At 47.8% G+C, this 27,521-nt stretch overlaps 1 protein-coding gene across 2 annotated transcripts; it reads left to right on the top strand.

Annotated features, from left to right (window-relative positions):
• Window positions 1–8,221: 8,221 nt before the first annotated feature.
• On the top strand, window positions 8,222–26,914 carry LOC128823012 (zinc finger protein 135-like). Of its 2 annotated transcripts, XM_054005013.1 has the most exons (5): window positions 8,222–8,322; window positions 16,572–16,654; window positions 19,784–19,910; window positions 24,783–24,887; window positions 25,296–26,914. In XM_054005013.1, the coding sequence occupies exons 2-5, from the start codon at window positions 16,631–16,633 to the stop codon at window positions 26,630–26,632; spliced, it is 1,593 nt and encodes a 530-aa protein (XP_053860988.1). In that variant the 5' UTR covers window positions 8,222–8,322; window positions 16,572–16,630; the 3' UTR covers window positions 26,633–26,914. The 2 variants fall into 2 exon arrangements, with proteins under 2 accessions (XP_053860988.1, XP_053860987.1); XM_054005012.1 differs by lacking the exon at window positions 8,222–8,322 and having other exon boundaries at window positions 15,447–16,654.
• Window positions 26,915–27,521: the final 607 nt, after the last annotated feature.

The following is a 27,521-nucleotide window of genomic DNA, read 5'->3' as shown; positions in this document are numbered from 1 at the left end:
GGGATGTGCCCTTTTCTTGGCTGGGAATTTGTTTAATTTCAATCACATTGTATCAGTTTATCAATGGAACGAGAGAATTAATGTCCCAAATCCCAGCAGGTCATTCGACACCCAGTGGTGGAAGAAAGGGGTGGGACTAGACAGTGAGCTGTTCGAGTCATCCTGGTATTACAATGTTTGGTTTATTAATTTTAAATGTGTTCTTTACTCCCCTCTCCTGTTTAGACTCAGAGCCTTTAAGGTCAGAAGGGACCAGCGCGATCATCTAGTTCAACCTCCTGCACCTTGCAGGCCAAAGGACCCCACCCACCCACTCCTGTAACAGACCCCTAACCTCTGCTTGAGTTACTGACATCCTGAAATCATGGATTAAAGCTGTCAAGTTACAGAGAATCCACCATTTACACTGGTTTAAACCTGCAAGTGACCCATGCCCCATGCTGCAGAGGAAGGCGAAACCCCCCAGGGTCTCTGCCAATCTACCCTTCGGGAAAACTCCTTCCCACCACTAAATATGGCCATCAGTGAGACCCTGAGCATGCGGACAAGACGCACGGGGCAGACACCTGGGAAAGAATTCTCTGCAGTAACTCTGAGCCCTCCCCACCTATTGTCCCATCTCCGGGCGTTGGAGATGTTTGCTGCTAGCAATCACAGATCGGCCACATGCCGTTACAGGCAGTCCCATCACACCACCCCGTCCATAAACTTATCAAGCTCAGTCTTGAAGCCAGTTCGGTTTTTTGCCCCCACTGCTCCCCTTGGAAGGCTGTTCCATAACTTCACTCCTCTGGTGGTTAGAAACGTTCACCTAATTTCAAGGTTAAACTTGTTGATGGTCAGTTTAGATCCATTAGTTCATTACTAGTGGGGGCATGTGATAGTGTGGGGGAGGGAGGGAGAAAGACTGGAGAACTGACAGTGGGAGCCAGAGAGATTCCCTGTTCCCCGATCACCCATCTCTGGGAGGAACCAGTTGGAATTGCCCTTGGGAAGCTGCCGCTAATAACTCAGGTGTAAAATCATTATTCCGTTGGAATCAGATTATAGCCTCCTCACACCTGGTGTCACGGTCATCGATACGGCTCATTCCTGGGATGTCACCGGCCACAGCAATACAATGAGTGGAACCAAATCCCTTTCCAGAGCCCAGGCACACACAGAAATCCTGGGGCTTTTCATCCCTAGGCTTCTGGCGCCATCGTGTTGCCATTTGGTTTCACTCCTTTCTGTTCAAACCTTTAGCTTTCTGCACAGAAATGTTAATTCCCTGGGAGAGACTCGGGAGCATTTCTCTGTTTTGTGTTGTTAAGGATTGAAATGTTCCCCGGTTCCTCGGTCCCAACCTGCCTCCCGTTCTACTGCCCATGCAGCCCCATCCCAGCCCTCATCCGCCAGTAGATGCCGATTCCCTCAGCCCCATCTGTGCAGGGGGTGAAGCCCTTTCACTGCGCATTGCCTAGTTCCCCTAACTCTGAGGGACTTCAGCTCCTCTCTGTCCCCAGGGACCCTCCACACCACACCCCTGCTTACCACGGTTCAATTGCAGTAGCATGAGTCTGACGCTCACTTTAGAGGCCCCACATTAATAACCATTTTCAATATGAACTTACTGGGGTTTTTATCACAATATTTGGGTGGGGAAATCTGTTAAAAACATTCATAAAACTCTTTTCCCAATAGAGTCCCAGGGCTCTTGATATCCCGTGTATCGGGTGATGAACATCCACTGACCATGTAGCTGATTGTGGTATAAACATCTTAGATTTCCCCAGCTAGATAAGATCCCATCTTTACGTAAATGTCAGGGAGCCCTGCCTGAAAACAGTGACAATCTTAGAACAGTTCATCGGCAGAATTATCACACTAAAGCATATGTGGAAAGCATGTGCCCTGCCACTGAGCTCCCTCCCCACCAATACAGCTAATGCCATAAGGTATTGGGGGGGGTGAGGGGGAGAGTCTCCATGCTTGATCTTGGTTGCAGAAGTGGTTTGGGGCTTCACGAGCTTCCACATTATCACATAGTGGATGGGGCCGTGGGTGGAAGGCATGGAAGGGGTGGAAGAGGGCGGGGCTGCAGGCAGAAAGGGTGGGGATTTGGTATCACTAGCCCCTGCTTAGCGAGTAGGGTTCAGTTTAGGGCAGTGGTCCCCAAAATGTGGGGCACGCTTCTTAGGGGGGCACAGGGGAAAGTTCTGGGGGCACCTCAGGGCCTAAGCCAGCCCCCATGGAGGGCAGGGAGGGAGCACCACTCCGCCCCACTCTGCCCCAACCCTGCCCCCAGCCTGGTGCCCTGGCTCGGCCTTGACCCCTTACCTCATCCACACCCCTCTTTGCAGGAAGCCACCGTCCAGCTACCAGCCCCAGTTCTCGACCGTGGCTGCCAAGGGGCCGCAGACACAGATAAAAGGGCAGTGTGGAAAGTTTGGGGACCACTGGTTTAGGGTGACACCCTCAATCACTTCTATGCAGTCCAATAAAAGGTATTCCTCACCCCTCAAGCAGGAAGGACTATGTTCTGCTGCCCTTTACTCATCCAGGAAGGATAATAACATTTCATTGCACTCATGTGATTTGTAACCCCCATCAGCCCAAACTGGTCCTTTTGGCAAAGCCGCCCCATCATGCTGCGTAGCTAGGCGGAGTAGGCGGGTCTGTGTAAACACGGTCTGTTCCTGAAGTATTTCCCCCAGCTCATCACTAGGTGTGAGGGGGGAACTCGTTCAGACCCTGCTTACACTTAGTATTTAAAAACTCCTTATTGTCCCTACCTCTGCTGGACTTAGATTTCTCCTCCTGTACCTTCCCTGATAGCTCAGATGAGGTGACCGAGTGGTTAAGGTGATGCTGCTAATCGATTGTGCTCTGCAAGTCTGGGTTTGAATCCCATCCTCGTCGGAGGCCATCAGGCTTCTCTCTTCCTTTACAAACAACCATCTTCCCCCTTTGGTACAATCACAGACAACACCATGTTGCTTCCTGAAAAGAAAAGCAAACTCAGAAACCCCCCTGCTTAAAATAAAATGTCTAAATACCAGATTTCTAAAAGAATTCTCTAGTCCTGGATTTCTTAGTTTTTATCTCAAAAGGCGACATCCTCATCAATTCCCCCAAACACCCCAGACCTCCATTATTATTAAAATTATTAAAATGCCCCAGTCCTCAGCAAGGCCATGACAGTGACCCACGGCGAGAGTGTCTAGGCCAAGCTGTTGTGAGGGAGGCAAATCAAACATTTTCTCTCTGCTTCCCTTGGCAAGGTCTGATGGGAAAACAAAATCTCCCAAACTGAAGATTTTCTGTTGAAAAACCAATACTAGTCTGCTTGGGGACTTTGATTTGAATGTATTATTATTATTCTCTTGTGATTTCTGAATTATCTCAGTTCAGTCTTTGTGCTCCAGGTGTATTTCCAGGTTTTGAGTTGTGGGGGAGAGAGGCCAGGTCATGATGTCTCTTCCCCTCTTTCACAGTTTCTTCCAACTTGCTAGGAAGCTGCTTTGCTACGATGTGAGTCAAGCAGTGTCCATTGTCTCCGGGCTATCTCGGAGAAGTCTGCATTGTACAGGGCTCCTGGGATAGTCCTTGGGAGCGTGGATTCCTTCAATGGGCCAGCAGCGAGTCTGGCTCCTCCACTGTGGCACCGGAAAGGCTGGTTGTGGGCATTTGCCAACCTTGTAACATAGTTCAGTAACGCACACAGAGCAAAACATCCACTCACCATTGTGGATTGCCACGGGCACACAGGGGTGAAAGAAAATGCAGGCCTGTTATTTACCAGGCTGCACGTGGCAATAGACTATATTGGTAAGGGATGCAAGGAGAGTATGGATCACGATGCAAGCTGCAGACACACACACACAACTAAAATGAATCAATTTAAAGTTTTATTGGGGATAATTACAAGGGGTAAGGGAGCAGCGTTTGATTAGCTAATAGAGTTAATGAAACTTAAAACACACAATGACTAAAATATCTACTAACAATATTTATAAACAAAGATGCAGCAATTAGTAATAACTGATACTTACAAATACAAACCAACGCATAACGACCGGCAAACGTAGACACTCTGTTTGAAACACGTGAGCTGAGAGAGAGGCTTCGAGGTGATCAGGCTCGGTTACGGGTGTACACAGGATACACAGGATTCGTTTTTCTTTCTCCTCTCCCTGCCTGCACATGGCAGGCAGCCCATAAAGTACCAACTATGACATCATAGAAGTGTCATAGGGGACGGGGCCCAAAACCTGTTTGTGTTCGTTTCTGATTGGCACAAGCAAAGTTTACACCAAGTAGGGGAGCAGGTGCCTCAAAGTCTGGCTTCGCCCCCAAAAGGTGAGGAATGCATATTGCTATAGAATGCGTGCAACACTGAATGACAAAAGAAGAGGCCAGGGCAATACGAGTATGGGCAAGTTTTACAGGATGCAGACAGGAACTCATCTCAACATGCCCCCGTGCCCTGGCCGAACTAGTTAGGCCGAAAACCTAAACTTCCGAGTCCGACTCCTCATCCCCGCCTACGAGGGGATGCGCTTCGGGGGTGGAAGCGATGTAGGCCGAGGCAACAAACTTGTGAATGCAGGCTTTAATGAAGGCACATCCGAGACAGAGAAGAGCGAGCCCAACCAGAAGGGACACAAACAGGGATTGGAAATAGGATTTGTAGGGCGCAAGGCCAAGCCAATCGAGCCATGACCAAAACTGGAAGGACTCTCGTGACTCTTGGACAGTAGAGCTCAACGTTTGCAGGTCTTTAACAACTGAGGACAAATTAGGAGAAATAGAAGGCAAAGAAACACAGCATTTATCAGCAAAGTCGGGATATACTTCAGCAAATTTAGTACAAAATGAGGAAGATTGTAACAAATATTGAATCATTAATCTATTTTGAATACTATACTGAACAAGGGAATTTAACTGCTGATTAATTAAGGAGAGGCCCTTGCCCGTAGTATTAGCAAGCATTTCAATAGCAAGGGATTGAAACAGCACTTGATCACGTAACATCATATAACCAACAGGGTTAAAACTAACAATAGAGGAGGCGAGGGAAGAGTTAGAGGCGAACCAGCCAGCTAGCTTCTCTAAGCTTTTTTGTGCTGATGCATTCCACACTTCTCAGGAGCGTTTAGAAGAGAGAGAGCTTTGTAGGATTTCTAGGTTAGAAATTAATTGTGCCGGAATATATTGGCGGTGATAATTAAGGAGACCTAGTAGCTGCTGAAGCTCTCGTTTATTTTTTGGAGGGGCTTCTGTCCAAGGGTCTAATATGCTGGCTGGGGCTTGTGTGTGAGTGGTGGGAGTGAAATGGAGTCCCAAGAATGAGAATTGCTGGCTAGCCTGCAGGTGGCTCTTTGTTTTGTTAATTTGCCACCCATCTGCTTCTAATGCATCTATTATCATTTGGGTGGTACTTTGAACTGCTTGTGGATTGGGCCCACAAACGACAATGTCATCTACATAGGCTAACACGGACACATCCTGTAGGGGTTTTACCTTTTGTAATGTGATATTGAGATGGGACGATGCAAGTGCAGGTGAATTACAGAACCCCTGTGGGCAGACTTTCCATTTATATTGGACAATCAAGAGTACCTGCCCACTGATTACTTGCATCGCTTAGTTGCCGCTGTATTTCTGGAATGGTGACAGAGCTGGAAAATGCGATAGGCTTTACATGGCTGTTAGCTTGTCTATAATCGATGACAAGGCGATATTTAGAGGGATCGCCGGGCTTGGGACTACCCCAACCCGCGGACAGAAAGGTGGATGCAGTTACCCTTTCTATCTTTTTCTCTTCTAGAAGCTGAGTGAGCAAAGCTTCAATAAGGGAAAGCCCTTCGGATTTTGTGGGGATAGGGGAAAATTTCCATGGCTGGGAGTTAACTACTTCGGGGGTATAGGGGGAATGATCGCCTACGGTTATAGGGAGGGCTTGCAGAATTTGATTATGCAGTTTAAATTTTTTAATATCTGAGACACCTAGCAGATTTTTTGATCCTAACAAGCTTTATTTTTCTTACGTATTTTCCGTGGGCAATTTTAACCCAAACCACGGGTTTTTCTTGTACTGCATTGAGGCCTTGAACAAACATAAAGGAGCCAGTAGGACAGTGGGGAACGTTGGGCTCAATAATGCTAACTTGAGCTCCAGTGTCTAATAAAAAGGAGGTGGGGGTGTCACCGTTAACTAACAGGGTGGCGTATGGGCGTTCATCGGTGGGATCTTTAATTTGGGCCGGGCAGCATCCGGCCCCTATTCGTTTTTTGACCTAACATAGTCCTCCCAATTTTTCCAGCCTAGCAGTTCGGCTATATTTTGCTGCTCTTGATCTGACATTTTACGCAGGGCTTCTTTGGGGATTCCTTTGTTAAGAAGGAAGCCAAATCGTGCCCGTTCAGCTTTAGTTCGCTCAGGATATTTTTGGGGATTAAACTGACTCTTTGGAGGGTCTTTTGGTGGCGAATCAACTGGGAGGACAACAGGCGGGGGCGGCAGTGACAACTTAATTTTACTAACTACTTCAAATAATGTTAAGATGGATCTGCGAACAGCCGCATGCAAGTGCAGCATGGCACCGGTGTCAGCTCCAGGGGCAGCTTCTAATGCTAAATCAACTGCCTCTGCTGAGACAGGAATTTGGGTGGGATCAGTGACATGTATAAAGGGTGTGGCCACCAATTGCTGTTGAACAGTTAAATTAAGCGGGTTTTGTAGTGGATCCCACAGGGCTACGGAAGCTCCTGCGATTGCCCATATTAAATCGTGTGGAGTAACTAAGGCTCCCGGGGGGATATACAATCCTTTAAAACTGCCTTGCATTGCTAAAACGGCAGCTGCCAGGGTGGTAAGTGGCCAAATGCGATTATTTAATAAAGCATGACCTGGGAAGCCTCGTGCCCAATTGGCCGTTTTGGCTAAGATGCCAGCCTCCTCACGGTCCACCAATTCTGCTCCGTGTTCTAAGGCTAGCCGCCCGACCCAAACCATGGGTGCCTCATCGGCTTTTCGTTGCGTTTCCTTTAAACTCTTTAAGTTCGGCCTTAGTACGTGTTCGCAGTTCAGTAACCTGCGTGGTGTTGCCTGTTTGTGCATCTATTTTAGTTTTAGTTATCGCAATAGGCAAAGCTTCTGCTACAGTTTCAGATTCAGTTAATTCTGGGGCTGTTGGCAGAGCTGGATACACAGGAGTTTTAGGAGCTTCATATGGGGGTGGCAAAATTTTCTGAGAGGGACTTGGGGAGGGGGAGGTAGTGATGGGCTCTACCTTTTCTGTCTTCTCCTCAGATACTTGTGTTCCCACTGGGTTGGGAAACCCTCCCGCCTCGTGGGGCTCAGTGGCTGGGCTCAAGCCCGTATGTCTGCGCTCTCCTTGTACAGCCCTGCAGCCCCAGCCCCACAAGCCTGAGCCAGCTGCCCCGGGCTTGGAGACAGGTGCCCCGGGGGTGTTAATCGCAGTGTAGACATAATGTCAGGGCACGTCTACACGGCGACGAAACCCCCGCGGCTGGCACGTGTCTGACAAATCCGGCTTTGCCTCCTTCTGCTCCTTGTTCCCCGGGACGAGACGATCTGCCCACAGAGGCTGCAGCCAGTGGGTCTGGCAAGGTGCCAGGTCTGGGAATCGCCCCCCATCTCCTCCTGCCCCACCCCAGTCCCGTCTCCCACCATCTCCCCCTTCCCCCCCGATCTGCGCATGCCCAGAGCCGGGAGACACAAAACTCTTCTCCGGCCCCGGGAGAGGCTCTAACGGCCCCGCACGAGCCAGGCAGAGCCGCAACGCCCGGCGAGCATTCGCAGCTGAGCCCCGCTTCCCCGTCCGACGTCACTTCCGGTCCCGAGAGAGTCCGGAACTACATCTCCCAGCGTACGCCAGGGGGGTTTCCGCCCTGTTCAGCTCAGGTGAGGGAAGGTTTCAGCAGCTGTTACTGCGCATGTTCCGTGCGATTCCCGTTCGTCCGCCCCCAGGCCTAAAGTCACTTCCGCTGCTGTCTCCCTATGATCCGGGAGCGCGGGCTGAGCGGGGCGGGGCCGGGAGCGGCAGGAGGGGCCCGGAGCGGGGAGGAAGGGCGGATAAGGGGCGGGGCTGTGGAGAACCCCGCCCCCAATGAGGGGACAGCGCCGCCTCCCAGCCCCACTCGCGCCGCGCTCCAACGGCCCTAACGGCCGCAACCGTCATGTGTCTCCCTCCCCCTTCCCCCCCTTCCCCTCCCCCACCCTGACGCCCCGCGGGGTGAGTCACTTCCGGACCAGCTGCCGGGGGGAGCTCCGGGCCCGCGGGAGAGCCGGGAAGGGCCAGGCCGGAAGCTGGGGTGAGGCGGTGGGTCCCGGGAGGGATTGTTTTTATTCCTGATTTGCCTGACATTATGTTGTGGTGGGGATTTTTCTCTATGTAGTGTTTTTATCTCTATATATTGCATAGCATCCTAGACATGTAGGGCTGCTCAGGATCTCAAGCTGTCATCAAGTCCAGCTCTCTCTGCTGAGGCAGGACCCAGTATATGTAGATTATCTCTGACAGAGGTTTGTCCTACCTGTTCTTAAAAACTTCCAGGGAAAGAGACTCCAGCAACTAGGGATTTATCCAGTGAAGTGGGTGACTTTGAGCCAGACACTGAAAGATCCTTGTGCCTTAGTTTCCACACTGGCCACAGGAGGTTACTAGTATCAGGGGTGCATCCGAAGAAGTGAGGTTTTTACCCACGAAAGCTTATGCCCAAGTAAATCTGTTAGTCTTTAAGGTGCCACCAGACTCCTTGTTGTTTTTTTAGGAGGTTACTAGTACTCCCTCCCCACACTCCTGGGGACAGCCAGGGATAATTTAGTGGTTTATGGGAATTAGAAGAGGAAAATTCATTAAGAACGATGATATTTGTGTGTTTATTATTAAATCCCCAGACACCCACCAATCCCCGTCCTCCTTCCGATGAGCTATAAATAGCTATGATCCTATAGTGAGTTTCTGCCTCTCCCCACTTTCTATAGCAGCGCTTTTAAGAACAGGCCAGGGAAACATGGAAATACTTTGAACCAAATTCCAGAAGCCGCTGAGCATGCACAAGTTAAAATGAAAACAAGGTTCTGTCTCTCCAAGGACCTGGCCCCTAGTGCAAAATTATAGACACTCCCCAGAAATCTGAAACAGCCACTTCATAACTGATAGAATGTTATTGATCTATTGACTTCTGGGAATTACCAATAAAAGAAAGAACCCAGTGAAGTTGATACCATGAGGGAAAGATCTCATGTGTCTTTAGATTATACCAATTTGTAATCTGGAACTTTATACAGTAAAATGCCTTATTCGTAGCCCTATGGCGATTGCCTGTACCCTGTAGGGACCTTAATTCTGCCCAGTCCCAGCTGCTTCTGTCCCCCATCATACCCCCACACCTTTTCACCCCTGGAACTGTCAGCTGTCAGTCTTCCCTTGCTGCTACCCCTTCCTGACTGGCAGAGAAACTCTAAACTCTATCCCCTTCTCTTTGCCTCTGAAAGTTGCCTTTCCCAGGGCTTTGCTGCCTGTGTGAATGGCAGATAGGGATGGGGAGCCATCACTTTCTGTGTATTTACTGAACATTCATCTAGTCCCTGACACCTTCAATTATGCAGAGGAACATTTATTGTAATTATTTATCTTTTTTAAAAAAACAAAAACGTCAAAGATCAGGTCTGCAGCCTACAAACCCTCCGTGTCCTTAAACAGCAGTATGTTGGGCCCTGCCAGAGTATCAAGTTCAGCAAAATTCAAACCTCCAAAAACTAGGAAATAGAGAGCTAATGTGCATTCCAATGCAACCTTAACTCTGCCCCCTGGGGGTGGCAACAGCCACTGGGCATTATCTGCCAGCACTCCAGCTGCACTCACTGTGTTAGGTGTAGCTTCACTGAAAGGTAGAGGCGTTGGTTGGAGCAACTTGGTGGAGGTGTGATTGTGATATAAGAAGATCTGGGTCTGAGTCCCCCATGTGTGCGATGAAAGGAAAGAGGTGCATGTGTACCTTGAGCTTCCAGTCTGTGTCTGCACTGAGCTGTGCATGTTGTCAGGTGGAAACGGGACTGTTTGCCATGGGAATGGTCAGCAGTGAGATGGGATGTGGGAGCAGTCTGTGTGCTTAACGATGGGTACGTGAATGTAGAAGGTTAGCTGGAACTTCTGTGAGTAAGGATGAAAGAGTTGTAAAAAGGAGTGAAGAGGTGTTCAGTTGACAAGTGTGCGGCTGTTTCTGGGGAGCAGCCCAGTATCTGAGTTTAGAACAGGTGTCAGTAGCTCCTGTACAGCGCAGCTGAACTAAAACCAAATTCCGTCTTAGCAAAGATAAAGTGCTTTATTGTGTGTCCTGGTTGACATTTTCCATAGTACTTTAGTGATAGGCACTATCTCAAATAGCTGGGTGCACATAGGTGTCTTGTAGGAGTAAAGAAAGGGTCATTGCTCACGTGGGTCAGAATTAGGATTACATTGGTGTGTACCTTATCTCTGCATTTCCTGACTATTAACAAGTTTGAGTTTTGCTGATCTCTCTTCTGGAGGGCACCAGACAACTCCGGGCAACCTTAAATTCTGCGTTCATAAAGTTTTTTTGTAAGTGAACTTCCTAGCTTTTTGCACAGAGCGATGTTGGCAGGAAGAGTTAGCAGCCCTATAGGCAGTTGTGGGTCTCACACAAGTTTGCAATCGGAGGCACAGAGAAGTGCAATGAGTTACCCAAGGTCGCCCAACAGGCCTGTGGCAGAGCCAGGAATAGTCCCCGTCCAGTGCTCTCTCCATGTAGGTGCTGGGTGATTGTGAAGTGTTGCTCTCCTCTCCTGTACTTTTTTCATTACGGTGGAATGGGAATAATGGTCATGCTTTCAAATGTTTCTCTCTTTCCCACCTCCTCCTTCTGCCACCATTTCCAACTCGGCCTCCCCTTCTTTCAAGTGTTTGTCATGGCAGTTGGTAACAGAGCCAGCGAGAGAAATCTCTGACCTGGTCTGTGCCCCTGCTGGGCCTTCTGCTCCTGGTCTAGCCATGTCCTAGCTCTGCCCCTCCTCCAAACAGGCCCCCTCCCCGATACACTGTGGCCTGCCTCTCCACCCCATACATGTGTAACATGTACCTTTAAACTATTCATATTTTGGATTTCAGATAATTAAATTTGTTACCTTCAGCTCCTCCCCATAAGTTTCAGTTGTTTGGTGGTGCTCTGATGGTTTTCCATTGACAGTTTGGGAGGGAGCAAGGCTGGTCACTTGAGCATTGCGTTACCTTGCGAGCTGACTAGTGAGAAGTGACGACTCCCTTTTGGGTGGAAGGGCCGATCCCGCGGCCCGTTACCTCTCGGTGATTGATTTTCCATTCCAAGTTCATAAAGTAGATTTTCAATATAAATGCTTTGTTCCTTACATATGACCCATACGTTGATCTCTCGGTCTTTGAGTCTTGACCAGCTATGAGCTTTCTGTAGACACCTCACATGACCATCCTCCGAGAGATGTTTGGTGTGATGGTTTGTCAGGTCTCAGGTGAGAGCTGCTGGCAAAGACCAAGTGACCCTTTGCCAAGGGATCTCTGTGTCACTGTCTGACCCCCGTAGGCCAGGGAGAGGACGAGTTTCTGCCAATGGCCTTCAGGACGGGTGCTGAATTCACTGCAGTGCCCCTCGTCCCCTCTCCATTTTCCTTCTCGGTGTGCTGTCTGGGACACTGCTCCACTTCCTGCTCTACAGACCACCCCGTATCTACTCCATGTGCCAGGCTGCTGGCAGACCCCAGTGAGAGGCCATCCAGCCCATCAAAACGGTGCCCAACTGCTGGGCCTCCCTCAGTGAAGGCCAGAGCACCGAATGCTGCCAGCCCTCTTTTTGGGGCTGGAGATGCTCCACAGACTGTTCTCTTCCCAGGGTTGCCCCAGTCTGACTAGAGTAGGTCTCTCCTGTTAACTCCTGCTCCAGTCCTGGCATGGTTTGCAGGTGTGGAGGAGCTGGGCCAGTCCAGACTAAAGCAGTTTAACCCCTTCTGTGCCAGCGAGGGGTTTATATAGCCCTTCACAGGCACCCAGGCCCAGGAAATGTCCCCCTATCAGCCACATGCCTGATGTGGTGGGGTGACCCACTGGCAGCATTGCCTTTCAGGGTGCTGCTCCCTCCTGCTCCCACTCCCTCCCCTCCCCCTTTACTGCCACCACAGTGCCTGTTACCTTGACTTCCTGAGGGGTGACCCCTAGAAGGTGTGTTTTGTTATCTCTTTCCCACCCCCACCCCACCCCGGATCCGTTGTGCACCCTCTGTCACTCACCTCTGTCTCAGGAGACAAGGCGGGTCATGGGGCGTGGGTGATGCTATGCTGGAGATCCATCATCACTCCAGGAGTGGCAACCTTGACCCTCCTTGAAGGTTGCCAGGATGCTGACATGCACTGGCGGAGAACTGGGGCTTGACTGAGTCCATGGACCATTTGGCCCACACTGTGTCACTGTAAAGCCTGCTCTGCATTGCTGCCAATTGCTGCTGGTGGCGTTGTGCCCGTAAGTCTCTGTAACTCTGTCTTCAGTGACTCGAGGGCATGAGCACCAGCCTCAGGCAGACTGGGAAGAAGCAGGGAACAAATCCCAAATTGGCTGTGAGGTCTATATGGAGATTTCACCAACCAAGTATCTAGTGTAAACGCTTCAGGCACTGTAACAGCATTAACGTGGAATCACAGACAGTTCCCTTGGGTCATCCCATATATCTCACCACGCAGGTGAGCTCACCTTTGTGACAGATGGTCCCTTACTCCAGGGGTTCTTAACCTTTTTCTCTCTGAGGCCTCCCCCAACGTACTATAAAAACTCCATGGCCCATGTGGGCCAAAATACTGGCTTTCTGCATACAAAAGCCAGGGCTGGTGTTAGGGGGTAGCAAACAGGGCAACTACCTGGGGCCCCATGCCACAGGGGCCCCCACAAAGCTACATTGCTTAGGCTTTGGCTTTAGCTCCTTGTCGTGGGGCTCAGGGGCCCTGGACTTCAGCCCCATGCGCTGGGACTTCAGCTTTGTGCCCTGGGCCTCAGCAAGTCTAATGCTGGCCTTGCTTGGCAGCCCCCCTGATAACTGCTCGTGGCCCCCCAGGGGGCTCCAGACCCCTGGTTGAGAACCACTGCCTTACACCACGAATCACAGCAATGTTCAGGTTACTGCCAGTCCCAAAGGATCAGTCACTTCCTTAGGTCAATTGAATCTTAGATTTCCCACAAAGACAACAGTTGGAGCCAGTCCTGTCATAACCTGTATTGAGATTTATTTAAAACAAAATGAGAATTGCTTACAAAGTTAAAGCAGGTTAAAGCAGAAGCAGACGAGTTACAGTCTTCAATTTCAAAAGGCAATGGAAGCTTCTATAACCGGGGTCGGCAACCTTTTAGAAGTGATGTGCTGAGTCTTCATTTATACACTCTAATTTAAGGTTTTGGGTGCCAATAATCCATTTTAACGTTTTTAGAAGGTCTCTTTCTATAAGTCTATAATATATAACTAAACTATAGTTGTATGAAAAGTAGCTACGGTTTTTAAAATGTTTAAGAAGCTTCATTTAAAATTAAATGAAAATGCAGAGCCCCCCGGACCGGTGGCCAGGACCAGGGCAGTGTGAGTGCCACTGAAAATCATCTCGCATGCCGCCTTCGGCACACGTGCCGTAGGTTGCCTACCCCTATTCTATATTAAGCAAGCTCTACATATTCTTAAGGACTAACCCAGGATAAGGAGCTTAGAATCTCTTCCTTATGCCTAGAAACTTTGACCCCCCCAGAGTCCAAGCAGCATAGAGATAATCAGTTCCTTCAGCATGGGTTTTTTTATCCCCTTTCTGCCACGTGCTCAGAGCTGCAAACTCAGCTAATGATAGGTCAAGAGCACAACAACAGTCTTGTCTTCTTTAACGCCCCATAATAGTCTATCTGGTATTGATGGACCTTTCCTGCCAGGCAGGGTGTAATGCATTCTGTTGCCAATCACACTTCCCCTAGGTAAAGTCTCTCCCCTGTCTGGTGATTTAAATAGCCACAGAGGTTCACAATGCAACTAGTGAGATATTAACCCAGGCAACAACTCAGTAAAGCATTCAATAAAGTCTAAACACATTCTTGTCATTATAATACTGTTTTAACACTACTAACACTGGTGAGTCAGAATGATTCCAGCTATGCATTTGTCCATGTTCAATTAAGACATGGGGGCTTTTACAAGAGCGAACACCTCATCTGCCAGTGTCACAGGCAGGATGGGCAGGGATGGTGTCTCTGGCCTTAGATTGCCAGAAGCTGGGAATGGGTGACAGGGGATGGATCACTTGATGATTACCTGTTCTGTTCATTCCCTCTGAAGCACCTGGCATTGGGCACTGAGCTAGATGGACCATTGGTCTGATGCAGTGGGCCGTTCTTATGTTCACAGTCTCTATCAGGAGTATCTACTCATCTGGACTCAGTGGGGAGCCACAGAAAGAAACAAGGTGTGCTGAGACAAGGAGGCCCAGTCTCAGAGCCCCCAGGGTCACGCTTGCCAAAAGCTAAAACTAGGCCCAGCCCATGAAAGGGGCACTCCCAGGAGAGACTGTATAAAGGCTGGAGCATCAAACAACTTAATAAACCTGAGACAGCTGCCTTGGGGACAATGACAGGGAGAATTCCCCAAAGTGACTCCTTTGATTCTGCTCTTCATTGGCCTTTGGTTCATAGAATCGTAGAACTGGAAGAGACCTCGAGAGGTCATCTAGTCCAGTCCCCTGCACTCAAGGCAGGACTAAGTATTATCTAGATAATCCCTGTGAGGTGTTTGTCCAGCCTGCTCTTAAAAATCCCCAATGATGGAGATTCCACAACCTCTCTAGGCAATTTATTCCAGTGCTTAACCACACTGACAGGAAGTTTTTCCTAATGTCGGATCTAAACTTCCCTTTCTGCAATTTAAGCCCATTGCTTTTTGTGCTATCCTCAGAGGTTAAGAAGAACAATTTTTCTCCCTCCTCCTTGTAACAACCTTTTATGTACTTGAAAACTGTAATCATGTCCCCTCTCAGTCTTCTCTTCTCCAGACTAAACAAACACAATTTTTTCAATCTTCCCTCATAGGTCATGTTTTCTAGACCTTCAATCATTTTTGTTGCTCTTCTCTGGACTTTCTCCAATTTGTCCACATCTTTCCTGAAATATGGCGCCCAGAACTGGACACACTGCTCCAGTTGACGCCTAATCAGCGCGAAGTAGAGCGGAAGAATTACTTCTCGTGTCTTGTTTACAATACTCCTGCTAATACATCCCAGAATGATGTTTGCTTTTTTTGCAACAGTGTAACTCTGTTGATTCGTATTTAACTTGTGATCCACTGTGACTCCCCCCCCCCCCCCGATTCCTTTCCACAGTACTCCTTCCTAGGCAGTCATTTCCCATTTTGTATGTGTGCAACTGCTTGTTCCTTCCTAAGTGAAGTAATTTGGATTTGTCCTTTTTGAATTTCATCCCATGTACTTCAGACCATTTCTCCAGTTTGTTCAGATCATTTTGAATTTTAATCCTATTCTCCAAAGCACTTGCAATTCCTCCCAGCTTGGTATCCTCCGCAAACTTGAGAAGCGTGTCATGGAAAAAGTCACCCACGCATTGATTTTAGTTCACAGACTCAAGCCTGAGGCCAGTTTATTGCAATACGTACCAACGCGTTGGGGCGACAGTCCGAAAATTGTCACACCTAGCAGCAGCAGCTCGCAGGCTGCTTTATTCCGTCAAACCGCAAGCATAGTACAAATAATACGTCATTTATGCGAAAATAAGAGTAGGGGTCTGTCCCTTTTTCCCGGTAGCTTCCTCATTATTTACGAGAATTGGGTGCCTATTGGGTGGGGGTTTCTTGGTCGTTTTGACATGGATGGTACTTGGCACCAGCGGGGGTGTTGTTTTTCATCAGGGTACATATTGTTTTCCCGGGGGGCCTGGTGGTTTATTACAGGACGCCCAAAGATGATATATGATTGGCTGGTGGCAGGTAGCTGGAGGAGCTGGCCTTTACTGGAAGCAATTTCTTCATATAAGCCGTTACTATGTTTCATCAGCAAGCAGTTATCATGTTTTTTTATCTATAAGCGGTTATCATGTTGCTAAGGCCTTTCGCATGGCTTCCTCCCTTCCCTCCTCAGGTCATAGTCATGATTGTATTTGGCAGAGAATTGCACAGCTTAGCTTTGTTCAGGTTCTGGCCTGTACTGTTTTATGTAAAGGCGGTCTGTGCAGTCAGCTTTTGTCAGAGGGCCTGAATTTGGGCCTTCGGTGTTACTGTGGCTATCATTAAAAAGGTTACCTAGTTCTTTTTCCCCACAAGTGTAACAGAGAGAGACTGCCACTGGGAGGGTTTCACCATGTGTCAGAGGGTTACACCCTGGTGGGAGGGGGCTAGGCCTGTACTGGAATAAGGTCACTCTGTGCTTCGCCGTGTGGCAGAACCTAGAATGTCCATTACCAGGGAAAAATCTGGGGGGAATCGGCTTGTGGAATGGACAAAATCCCCATCTGAATTCTCTCACATTGCCCTTCTCTCCCTGGCAGGCTACAGAATAACGTCCACGTTTCGCTGCAGATCATCCCCTCCTCCCAGGGGGAAGGAAATGACTGCAATGGAGCTGGCTCAGGTAAGGGATTATCAGGGAGCTGGTGATGGGTTCTGCTTGGAGAGAGAGGAGCAGTAAAGGCATAGGATGGTGGGAGCTGCTAGAGGTGGTGGGAGATAGGAACTATCTAGGGTGGAGAAAGGGAGGGAACAGGACATGACAAACTTGCTGAGACTTGTGTAATCTAGGGTGTAATGGGTTGTCAACCCGATATGCAGTCTGAGGGGCTTCTGGGAACCGCTGTGCCCTCTAACCCTGAACCTGGGCTGGCCCCTCTCACACTGCTTTGCTGGAGATTCAGCCAGCCTCTCCTGGCCTTTTTATCACCCAACATGACAGCAGGTGGCGCCACACGCTCAAGCTACCTGAGTGCTTTACCTAAGCCACTTAAGGACAGACACAAAACAACCACCAATTTCCCAGGGATAAGTGATAGCAAATAGATCAAAGCAGATTACTTGGTACATAACCAGAAACTCAATCTGAGCCTAGCATACTAGTTAAGAGGTGGGTAAACTGTGGCCTGCAGGCCACATCCAGCCCGAAGGACCCTCCTGCCCGGCCCCTGAGCTCCTGGCCCAGGAGGCTAGCCCCTGGTCCCTCCCCTCCTGTTCCCTCTCCGTGGCAGCCACAGCTTGCCCCGCCACCGGCACAATGCTCTGGGCGGTGGGGCTGCGAGCTCCTGGGGCAGCGCCACTGCCGAGCCCAGCCTGACCCGGTGCTCTGTTTGCGTAGTGTGTGGCTGTAGTGCTGCCAGCCACCGGTGCTCCAGGCATGGTAAGGGGGCAGGGAGTTGGGGGGTTGGATAGAGGGCAGGGGAGTTTGGGGTGATGGTCAGGAGGTGGGGGTGTGGATAGGCGTCAGGGAGGTCACAGGGCCGCTCAGAGGGCAAGTGGGGCAATTTGCCCCGGGCCCTGCAGGAGCCCCCACAAGAATATAGTATTCTATAGTATTGCAACTTATTTTTATGGAAGGGACCCCCAAAATTGCTTTGCCCCAGGCTGCCTGAATCCTAACCGGCCCTCCCTACAATTTCCAAAACCTGATGCGACGCTCAGGCCAAAAAGTTTTCCCGCCCCTGTACTAGCTGGATAGAATTTGAATTAGCAGTTTCTCACCCTGACTGATGATTGAAGCAGTCCACCAGCACATCCCCCAGTTTAGTTTTTGTTCCTCAGGTGCTTCCAGGAGTTCTCTTCTCTAGGAAATGAGGCCAAGAGATGATGTCACACCCCACCTTATATAGTTTTTCCATATGGCAGGAACCCTTTGTTCCACATTCAGTTCCCAGTCCCCTTTGTGGAAAAATACAGGTACCAAAATGGAGTTCATTGTCATGTGGTCTGGTCACATGCCCTGCTTCAGCCATGACTCATAGGCTGGCTGGAACATTCACAGGAAGGGGAAGCTCTTCCATGGTCCATTGTCTTTGTTGATGAGCCATCAGCACTTTCTGGCTTCTTCACTGCTGTCCCTGAAAGGCTCGTTGTGGATGTTACCCAGAGTAAGAACATTTGAAATACAGATACATAGTCAATATCCATAACTTCAGATACAAACATGATCCATGCACACAAATAGGATAATCCTATTCAGGAAATTATAACTTTTCCAATGACCCTGCACATGACGCATCTTGCACAAAATACCTCATAATTATGTCCTAATCATATTATAATCCTACCACTATGGTGAATATGGGGTGTAGTGTCAGATAGGGGATAATTTCAAGGCATAGGAGTTGGAAATGGAACTTCCCCTCTTTGTGGAACAGGAAATAACCCCCCAGCCAGGGCTGGAAAAACTTCCCAGACTCCCAGTGCTGGAGCCTGAATCTACTGACACTTTATTAGTTACCACCACCCCAAATCTTTGTGGCAACTGCAAACTTTATCAGTGATGATTTTATATTCTCTTCTAGGTCATTGTAAAGAATGTGAAATATCACAGGGCCAAGAACCAATCCTTGCGAGAACCCTCTAGAAAGAAATCCACTCGACCATGGTTCCCCATTTACAATCCCAGTTTTTAATCTATTTCATGTATGCCGTGTGTATTTTCTATCTTGCTAGTTTTCAAGTCACAATATTGTGCTGAACCAAGTCATATGCCTTACAGAAGTCTAGGTATATTACATCAGTACTATTAGCTGTGACCAAACTTGGATCTCATCCAATAAGGATATCCAGTTAGTTTGATAGGATCTATTGTGTCTAAACCTTTGTTAATGGGTACTAATTATATTAGCCCCCCTTTAATTCTTTATTAATGAAATCCAGTATTGGCTGCTCCATTCTCTTGCCCAGTATCAATTTCAGACTAACACGCTTGTAATTAGATAGGTCATCTCTTTTACACTTTTTAAATATTAGCACAGCATTAGCTTTATTCCTGTCTTATGGAATTTCCCCAGTGTTCCAAGTCCTAATTAAAATCAACATTAACAGTCCATCACGCTCCTCCACCAGGTCTTTCAAAACTCTTTTTATCTGGACCCACTGATTTAAACACATCTAACTTTAATAGATGGTGTTTAACGTCCTCGTGAGTTACGTTGGAATGGAAAGACTGTCGGCGTCAACATCTTATTATAAGACTTACATCATCTGTTTTTCTCCAGATCCAGGAGAGAAATATTTATTGAACACTTTTACCTCTTCTGCATTATTTTTGATAATTCTGCCATTTCCATCTAATAATATACCACTACCATTTTTAGGTTTAATGTGGTACTTAATATACTTTTAAAAACTTCCTTCTTATTTTCATTGATTGATCATTGATTTCTGATAGCTTCCCTTACCAATTTTCTACAGTTCTGACCTTCTAACTTATATTCTTTAGTATTGACTTCCCCTTTCTTCCGTATATTTTATTTGTAGAGTGTTGGGATTCCCCATCTCCTATATCAAGTTCTGGCTAGTAGGTATGTGATAAATGTGAAGACCCTGCCTCCGTCTGTCAGCTGGGAGACACAAAGGTTTTCTCTTTCTACCCTCGGATGCCTCCTGGCTGCTCTAGGCAAGGTGGGGTGGGACTCTGTTAACATGTGCCTCGCGGAGCTTCCATTTACCTGGTGCTGCTGTTCCGTGAATAGTGGAGTTGTGACTGGGGCAGCAGGTACTGAGTCTTGGACTCTTTCTCTTTCAGGGGCCGATGACTTTTGAGGAGGTGGCTGTGTATTTCTCCAGGGAAGAGTGGGCTCTGCTGCACCCTATTCAGAGAGCCCTCTACAGGGATGTCATGCAGCAGAACTATGAGAATGTGACCTCGCTGGGTAAGGATTCCCGTCCCCTCAGTTATTAGATCCTAAGGGGGTCTCTAAAGAAGAAAAGTGGTAATAACTTTATACCTTTATTCATAATACAAGTTTTGACAAGTTTCCTTGCCCCCCTTTTTTTGCCTTATCTCCCACCCACTAGTATAATTTTTGGACATGTGCCTTTTTGGTGTTATCGGTCATTTTAAAATTGCATTTCATGTGTCATTATTGGATACATTAATATCTACATTAATAACTGTAGCTTTCATGCCTTTTCCTCATTTTAAGAGGAAAATACGCTGCCTGTAGAATTCTAAATTAAGTAAATAGTGTAGGACTCATGCATGGCTTGTGTGACAGTCAGATGAGCTCCTCTTTTGATAGGAGAGCGTATAATGTTGCCATTCAGGACCCCACAGGTGAAGGGAGAACAGAGCTATGGGAGGGGAGGAAAACGGGGGGGAGTAGATAATTCTGGGGTGCCAGGACATGGGGAGGGTGTGTATAGGATTAGATCTAAGAAGCAGCAGGGAGGGATGAGGTAGTGAGAGACGAGAAGGGAACACGAGAAGTTCCCAAGATTCTGGGAGGTGGTGCCGGCTGAGAGTAATGGGACGAAGGGCAGGGGAGTATGTAGGAAGGGCACCCAGGAAGTGGGCTGGGTGGGTCAGTGGGAGGGAGGAGAGGTTTGGGGATCTACAGCTTTGGGGATCCCAGACCTTTAACCCCAAATCCCTATCCAAGCCTTGTTGCTTTAGAACCTAAACTCCAGTTTTATTTCTGTTCAGTTTCACTTAATTGTACATTTCCCCCCCAAATATTATTATTTTAACTCTTGACCTCCCTCTCCCACTCATTACCCCTCTCCCCATATAAACTCCCCATCTCTATGCACAGCGACCCTGGCCAACCATCCTGAGTCCTTGCTGTATTCCTTCCTCCCGTACCAGGGCCCCTACCCAGGCAGAAATGGGGAATTGGTTGATGATTTCACAGGGTGGTAGTGTAGCCTGTACACTTTTTACACCTATAAGATTACGAATTGGGGTACAAGTTGTCCTTGTAGATGGCTACTCCAAGTTAATGGAGGAGATGAAATTTGGTGAAACACACAGAACTTGATTTAATACAGACAGTTATAATTGAAATCATAGGCAAAAATCAATACACGTAACGATTAGATTAAGATAAGTACAGTAAAGAGGGTCTTGCACTCTGCGTACTTACAAATTATGGACACCATTGGAAACAAAGATGGAGGGGCAAGAGCGACCATCAGAAGGCAGGCCCTCCTTCAGTTTACACTGTCTCGGGGACCCGACAAAATGAAAAAATGGTAACTAGGAGAGGTATTTTATCTGCTTTCTTAGGGTAATAGGATGGCTATATACCATATCTGCTCCTTTACTCTGATTACAATAATGTCAACAGCTGCCCCAAACCATATGTGGCCTTTGGGAAGTCCATAATTATTCATCAAGCATTAATACTCATGATTTACATCACTTTATTAATAATTCCAATATATGAATGCAGTCCAACTACTGAGATTCTTCATAGCAACCTAATTGCTGAAGCCCGCCCCAAACTTCCTTCTTTCAGAATCCTGTAGCGTATTGCACCTGTTTGCGGTTCCTCGTTAGTCTCTCAAAATGGGGGTGCAAAATATCTGACCTGGGATTCTCTCCTTAGGCCTATTCAGGTACATTCCAGACTTCAGCATAACTACTCCCACAGAGCCTCAACCTAATAGAAGACCCTTTATTGTAGCAAGCTTAGGCTATGTCTACACTACTGCGGTAAGTCAACCTATGAACCTTAGGTAGAGTTACCGCAGGGTCTACTTACCTTACTCTTCTCATCAGGGTAGAGTACAGGGTTCGACTGCAGAGACATCTTTAGTCGATTTGGTGGGTTTTTACTAGACCCGCTACATCGACCACCGGGTGGATCGATCTCAGAGCTTTAATCCCAACTGTAGTGTAGTCCCTGCCCTTAATAACCCATTTATCTATGTTCACCTCCTTGCCCCTCCACGCATGTTCCAAGCTAATAAGCAATACTCTGAGAATGACATTTTACCACTAGCAAGTATAAAATTGCCCACAAGACAGGAGACTAGGTCATAGATCATAAAATCAGGTCGGGGTCAGCAGGAGTGAGAGTTTGGAGAGAGTCTTGTCCCCCCTCTCCCCATCTGCAGCAGCCACAAGCTGTTTTCCCTCCAGGCTCCTTGGATCTTTGAGCCTGTCCCTCCTAGGTTGCATGGCCCAGTTCTTGTTTCTTACATTCTCCTTTTCTGGAAGTATTAGAGGCTGTTGCTCCTGAATTTTAGGGTTTAATTCCCCAGCCTTCTCCACACGCTGGGGAAGTTTAATTCTCCCTCCCATTACACCTGAGTCACTCGATTTCTTAATGCCCCAAAAAGTGCTTTTGCGATGTCACAGTTCTGGGATAGCTAAGCCTTTGACCTGCCTCCGCGGTCTGCTCAAGAAATGTGCTCTCCTGTATCAGGCCTCTAGCCAGCCCCTCTCTATGGGTGGGGATCCACGTGCCTCTCCTTTTTGACTAAGGTGTGAGGATTGGAGCTTCTCCTCCACTGTGTTCACTGGAATAAGCTCCCGCTCCTGTGCTTTGCTCTCTCTCCAAGGGCTGTGAGCAGTGTGTGTGTGATAGAGGTGGGAATTTTGGTGATACTTGTATGGTGCCAATACACACCTCAGTTTCCCTCTGTGATGGGGATTGCTATGATTATAAAGAGCAGGAGACACGAGGTGATTTGTCACGTAGCTGTTATGGGGTGATATGAATGGGTTATTAAGGACTGGCTGGGACCAGCCTACATCAATGGAATATCCAATAGAGACAAGGGAATAATTATTACCTGTCCATGGGAGGATATCTGCTTGGCTGAGTGAAGCATACATGGACTCATTATGTTTTTGGGAGCCGGAAGAATTGGGCTCGCAGACACAGGAAGCTCTGCCGGAGCGAAGACAAATGGACAGTCACAGTGAAAGGAAACCAAAGCGTTTTCTACAGCACCAGAGCTCAAGGGCATTGGCCAGTATGGACTATATTGTCTTCTTGGCCTCTCTGTCCTAATCTAAGGACTTTCCAATGCTCAATTGACTAATAAGCTCTGCTATGTTTTAAAAGTCTGCCCAGTGTCACAGCAAACATTTGCTCTGTGCATTGATTGAGGAACAGTCTCTGACCAGGAGTGTTGTTCAGCTGGACCTGGTGGCAGAGCTCACAGGTTGAAATAGGAGTGTTGAAGCCAGAGGTTCAGTCTCAGGTGTTGAAGCTACGTGGCCTATCCTTGTGGAAGAGTGGGACCCCTTGGAGGTCTAGTGCACTCAAGGGGCACCTCCCAAGGATTGCTTAAAAGCCAGGGCATTGCACAGATCCTATAGATCCATGACAGTGTGCCAGTGCGCCTTCTGTGGAAAAGATATAAAACAAGAAAAGGATCTAAACGTGTATTTACCATCGCCCCCTCATCGGTCCTCGTGGGAATCCCTCATCAGTTCCAAAGTGCATTAAAACCTTCCTTAAAGGCTTACCTGTTGCTTATCAGGTCATGTCAGTTTTGTTACAGGGCTTTCCCTTCACCCTCCCACTTCCCTGGTTCTTGTCATGCAGACAGCAAGCAGCAAAAGACCAGAAGTCCAAAGCACAGAGAATTCGATGTTTATCGGGGTTAGTTTCTAAGCAGGCATATTCCGAAGCCTTTCACAGCAGTCGGGCTTATCTCTATACGCGATTGAGTCTGTTCCCCAGTGTTTCCTGCCCAGCTCTGATGCCGCAGAGCGTTTTCCTCGTGTCCCCCTTCCCAGCTCTGATGCCACAGACCCTTGCCTGTGTCCCCATTCCCTGTTCCCTTTCCCCCTTAACAAACATGATTCCAATTTCCCTTCCCCCTCCTGTTTGACCCTGTTTATATAATAATATTCTCATCTACACTTTAACCAGTCATTGTACTGAAATTTAACTAACCAATTCTAATAATTGTAACATAATTTTCTAACCAATTATATCCCAGTACCCTAATTAACTTACACCTAGCAAAATTAATTATACAGCAGCAGACAGAAACAATTAGAGAACCAGACTGATTGACAATGTAAAAGCGGTGGCCATAAAGATAAAACAATACGGAAATGAGTGTTTCACAACCATTGATAAGTGATTTCTTGCCAGACAGGATTCTATCAAACTAAGTTTTCTTTAAGCATCTTAAGGTCTGTTTCTTTATCAGGTGGCGATGGGCGCTATCGGGACAGGATTGTCTTCCTAACAGCCCAATAGCACCTTAGTTCAGTGTGACTGGTTTGGGATGTGAGGATGTGACCCTACGCTTCCCAGCTTATGGCTGTGCCTGCTGCTTAGCCAAAGGCCTTAGCCTGAGAACAAGGCCTCAGACTCTCCTAGTGAGACAAGGCCCAGACACAGGCGGACTGTGATTTTGATTCTTTGTTTTTATACTTCTGTAAGTAGCTAAGTGATAAAAATACACCTACGTTCTTAAAGTATAGGCTTTACAGGCAGGCCTGAATATCTCTATTCTAACAGTGGGTTCTACCCCTTTCCCCATTTTGTGTCCGTCTTGTCTATTTAGATTGTAAATTCTTCAGGGCATGGGCCATCTTCTATTCTGGGTTTGTACTTTGCCTAGCACAATGGGGACCCACTCTTAGTTGGTCCTGAGGCACTAAGGTAATGCATATGATTTATTATAATAGTAACACTCCTGCCACTTTGAGCTAAGGAAGCTGGCCTTGGGATGTTACTGCTTAAAAATGAGCTGGGTTAAAACCATGCAATATTCTTTGTGCCAAGTATTCCACAAATTCCACTGACCTCCCTTGTTTTCTTTGCCTGTAGTAGGGTTTCCAGTTTCCATACCTGATGTGATCTCGCAGCTGGAACGAGGAGAAGAGCCATGGATCCCAGACCTCCAGGGTTCTGAGGAAGAAGTGCTCCTGAGAGGTGAGAAATTGTTTAAACCACTGAACAACTGTTTGGGAATGCAGGAAACTTTTGGGATGCCCTACAAAGACTCTGTGAGCTCTCCAAGTTTAGGATTGTTCCCTGCAGATGTGGAATCATTATGGAAGATGTCACTCATGGCTTCCTTCCCATTTTGACTGACAACTGGCAGCAGATCCCTCCCCAATCTCACTTTTCCCTGAGTGTTCTGGTGAGATGCAGACCAAAACTGATCCCTTCCTCTCCCCTCTTTGGAAGGCTTTGGGGAAAATCAGCTCCTGATAGGTTTGATCTCTCCCACACATATTTTCGGTTGTTCATCCCTTTTTCCACTCCTCTTTCTGAGATTTCCTTTCTTTCTGGTGCAGGGAGTGACCTATGTCTGGATTCTTTTTGTCTCCCATTCAGGTGATGGGATGGTGAGTGAGAATGAGGAGGAGAAACCCCAGCAGGAAGATGCTGAGCAAGTAGAACCACATGGGACGTTATCAGGAAGATGTAAAGGGAATGTTTCTGGGAGTTTTGCACTCGGAGAAAAAGCAAAAGCCTGTGAGACTCAGGAGAGGCCAGAGGAAAACTTCGGTAGCCACTCAGACCTTATAATACATGACAGAATCAACTTGGAAGAGACACGCTACCCGTGCTCTGAGTATGGGAAAAGCTTCAATGATAGTTCAACCCTCACCTCACATCAACGTATCGACACAGGAGAAGTGCCCCACACATGCTCCGAGTGTGGGAAAAGCTTCAATCACAGCTCTGCCCTGAGCAAACATTGGAGAATACACACCGGTGAAAAACCATATAGATGCTCTGAGTGCGGGAAAAGCTTCAATCACAGCTCTGCCCTGAGCACACATAGGAGAATCCACACAGGAGAGAGGCCCTACACATGCTCTGAGTGTGGGAAAAGCTTCAGTCGGAGCTCTACCCTTATCACGCATCAGAGAATCCACACAGGAGAGACGCTCTACACATGCTCTGAGTGCGGGAAAAGCTTCAATCAGAGCTCTGCCCTGAGCACACACAGAAGAATCCACACAGGTGAGAAACCGTATGGATGCTCTGAGTGCGGGAAAAGCTTCAGTCACAGCTCTTCCCTTATCACACATCAGAGAATCCACACAGGAGAGAGGCCCTACACATGCTCTGAGTGTAGGAAAAGCTTCAGGCGGAGCTCACACCTTATCTCACATAGGAGAATCCACACAGGAGAGAGGCCCTACACATGCTCCGAGTGCGGGAAAAGCTTCACTCACAGCTCTGCCCTGAGAACACATAGGAGAATCCACACAGGAGAGAGGCCCTATACATGCTCTGAGTGCGGGAAATGCTTCAGTCGGAGCTCACACCTTATCACACATAGGAGAATCCACAGAGGTGAGAAACCCTATGGATGCTCTGAGTGCGGAAAAAGCTTCAATCAGAGCTCTGTCCTGAGTGCAGACAGGAGAATCCACACAGGAGAGACGCCCTACAGATGCTCTGAGTGCGGGGAAAGCTTCAATCGGAAATCTATCCTTATCACCCATCAGAGAATCCACACAGGAGAGAGACCCTACACATGCTCCGAGTGTGGGAAAAACTTCAGTCACAGCTCTGCCCTGAGCAGACATAAGAGAATCCACACAGGAGAGAGGCCCTACACATGCTCTGAGTGCGGGAAAAGCTTCAGTCAGAGCTTTACCCTTATCACCCATCAGAGAATCCACATGGGCAAGAACTGTAATAAATCCTTTGACTAGGGCTGGCCAAAAAATTGTGTTTTCTTTAAATCACATTTGCTAATTCCCACATAGTGATTTTTGCACCATATTCACCGTGGTCTCTCAGCTCCACCAGATGAGTTGCCTACTTCTGCCTTTTGCAGCTCACCTTCTTTGGGGTCAGTCCTGTGATCTTTTCTATCAACTCCTTTCCTTTTGAGTTGTAGGAGTGTGTCCCCCTCCAGCCAGGAATGTTCATCCGCTCCAGGTGGGAGAGAGAGGTTTGATCCCAACAAGCTGAAGCAAAAACTACCTGTGCCTGACATCCACTAGCACTGCACATGGCGTTGGCTGCTCAAGTTAGTGATCTTGGTGTAAAAAGACAATTCTAGTTGTAGCGCAAATGCAGCCCAGGTGCAGTGGTTGGCATTAGCTTTCCCCTTGACCTGACCTAAACAAACCCTGAACATCACGGTTATATTGTTCCCCCATTTCAAAGCAACTGTTAGTCTTCAGGTTCCCCCTTTGAGAACAAATTGTTTCATTCCCAGTTGCTCTGATGTTGCTTCAGGTTGTGCTGCAGAGCAGATACTTTTACTACTATTTTTATCACTTCAATATTTTTAACTATAACAAAGAGCAGGAACAGGGCAGGGATAGGGGAAAATGTCATTTCGCCCTCTGTAAGAACAGAAGAAGATCGGGTAAGTCAGAGAGATTTCCTTATTCCCCATCACCATCCCAATCCCCCTGTTCAATTGGTTAGGTCAATATTTTTTCTAAAGGGCTGGGAAGAGGATTCCCTAGTAAATGACTTGGAATTAAGCAAAATATCCATGCATTGGGCTCCCAAAGCAGTTGTGGGACGGGCTCTGCAGGAGGTCGCTCCTGAAGATATCCCCTTCCTAATCAGATGCATGTTGCCTAT

The sequence above is a fragment of the Malaclemys terrapin genome, chromosome 15 (genome assembly GCF_027887155.1).
Source record: "Malaclemys terrapin pileata isolate rMalTer1 chromosome 15, rMalTer1.hap1, whole genome shotgun sequence".
NCBI classification, from domain to species: domain Eukaryota; kingdom Metazoa; phylum Chordata; order Testudines; family Emydidae; genus Malaclemys; species Malaclemys terrapin.
This window is presented reverse-complemented; position numbering and strand designations above follow the sequence as displayed.

Coding starts and splice junctions, on each gene's coding strand:
- LOC128823012 (XM_054005012.1), top strand. CDS start 16,475: ATGTCCATTACCAGGGAAAAATCTGGGGGGAATCGGCTTGTGGAATGG. Junction 16,655..19,783: donor CTGCAATGGAGCTGGCTCAG/GTAAGGGATTAT, acceptor TTTCTCTTTCAG/GGGCCGATGACTTTTGAGGA. Junction 24,888..25,295: donor GGAAGAAGTGCTCCTGAGAG/GTGAGAAATTGT, acceptor TCTCCCATTCAG/GTGATGGGATGGTGAGTGAG.